Raw genomic sequence first — 1746 nt, 5'->3', positions numbered from 1 at the left:
AAAAGGAATGTGTCTGTAACAAAAATCTTAGCCCAGCAGCATAATTATAATGGGTTTCTACTTATCTCAAGGTTTCAGCCAGGATAAAAGTACTGCTCAAAAATATTAATATCTTCACATACAAGTCAAAACATATAATCCAGAAAAGGCAAACTCAAAGCACTAAGCCAAAGTCAAAGATTTGAGGAATATGAATTATTTTAAAATTCATAAATTCAATGAGAGCAAAAAAACAAAGAGAAACTATAATATAAAGGAGATGTTGAAGTACCAAATGTGCTTGTGAGATTCTGGGAACTGCAGCAATTATTTGATTGTGCTTTTTCCTAGAAAAGTCTCACATTAAAAAATAAGAACCGGCCATAAGATGATAAAGTTATTTTCCTCAAACACCACATAAGCCCACTTTACAATCCATGCCTCGTACTTGGCTTAACATGCAGCAGGCAAAAACACACATGTTGAACAAGACAAATATATTAGAAGTGCATAGTTAGTCCCAGGCTTAACCAAGAAGTTAACCATCTTCCAAATGCAGGCTTCCTGGGAGCAAGTGCAAGGATGATGGGCCAGATGTCAAATGTATATCCACTTGGTTATACATCTGATGTGTGCCAATGCTAGGCCACAGGACCCCAGGGGTCACCAACAGCAACCCTGACTGTTGACAGAGCTGGAGAATGAATTCTGCCACCTAACCCAAGCTTCTGGCACAGGGCCTGGCTGGGCAGGCACATATTGAGTCCTCAGCAAATGATTACCAACTGCTGAATGTCTAAGGATCCTACCTTAATATGCCTGCTCAGCTGTGTAGGAAACTTTTCTTCTTCCACATCTTTGACAGCTGCTTTGCCTCGGAACAAATCTATGGTCATGCCAGGGGGAAGCAACCCCTGGTGCTGCTGCCACTTCAGTGCCTATGAGAAAAGAAATGTCCAGTAATCTACTAAGGTGCTTTTAAGATCTGATTCTCATTGCTGAGACAAAGCCAAGCCTGGAACGATGAGGTTCACAGGAAACTGTGAGCCATCCAATCATCTTTGGCCATGTAAACAACATAATCTGTGCTACTCTGTGTGTCCTAGGAACACAGGCTGATCTCAGGGTGGAAGGGGACTCTGAGAGACAATGGGTCCATCTTTCCACACCTATTATCTTATAGGTGTGACTCTTATAATAAAACAAAATTTGGAAAACAGAAATCTCTCATAGTTCCAACATCCAAATATAGCCACTGTTAGCATTTTATATTACCTACTAATATTTCCCCCATACATGTTTAATTAACTGTAATTATATTAGAGGGTGCCAAAAAAATATATAGTTTTTTACATACAACACACATGTTTAAATAGCTGTAATTATACTATATGTAAAATTTTATCTTCTCCTGTTTTCACCTAACATCAGATCACGCTATGCCATAACTATCATTTCAATGGCTGTAAAATATATCCTACCTAGTGGATGTTTAACAGTTTATTTAAATAATACATTAATGGACATTTACACCACTTCCAACTTTTCACTCATCTCAATAATGCTGCAACAAACATCTCTGGACATAAGGCTTTTTCTTTTGGGGGGATATTCCCACCTTAGAATAGATTCCTAGAATAGGAATTACTGAATCCAAAAAAAGAACACAAATGGTTAAGTAAGGCTGTTGATATATACTGCCAAACTGGTTTCCCAAAAAGTTGCAACTTCAATAGATTATGGAGAGTAAGAAAATCATGGACTTTT

The 1746-nt window shown here is 38.0% G+C and overlaps 1 protein-coding gene across 1 annotated transcript in view; it reads right to left on the bottom strand.

Moving 5' to 3' along the window:
* SMU1 (SMU1 DNA replication regulator and spliceosomal factor) overlaps positions 1 to 1746 on the bottom strand; it is a 29625-nt gene that overhangs the window by 17050 nt on the left and 10829 nt on the right. The window contains exon 5 of the mRNA XM_019624455.1: positions 762 to 917. Coding sequence (XP_019480000.1) covers positions 762 to 917 — 156 coding nt within the window. The remainder of the gene's footprint in view (positions 1 to 761; positions 918 to 1746) is intronic.

Source organism: Hipposideros armiger, unplaced genomic scaffold (genome assembly GCF_001890085.2).
Source record: "Hipposideros armiger isolate ML-2016 unplaced genomic scaffold, ASM189008v1 scaffold_591, whole genome shotgun sequence".
In the NCBI taxonomy this organism is placed as follows: domain Eukaryota; kingdom Metazoa; phylum Chordata; class Mammalia; order Chiroptera; family Hipposideridae; genus Hipposideros; species Hipposideros armiger.
This window is presented reverse-complemented; position numbering and strand designations above follow the sequence as displayed.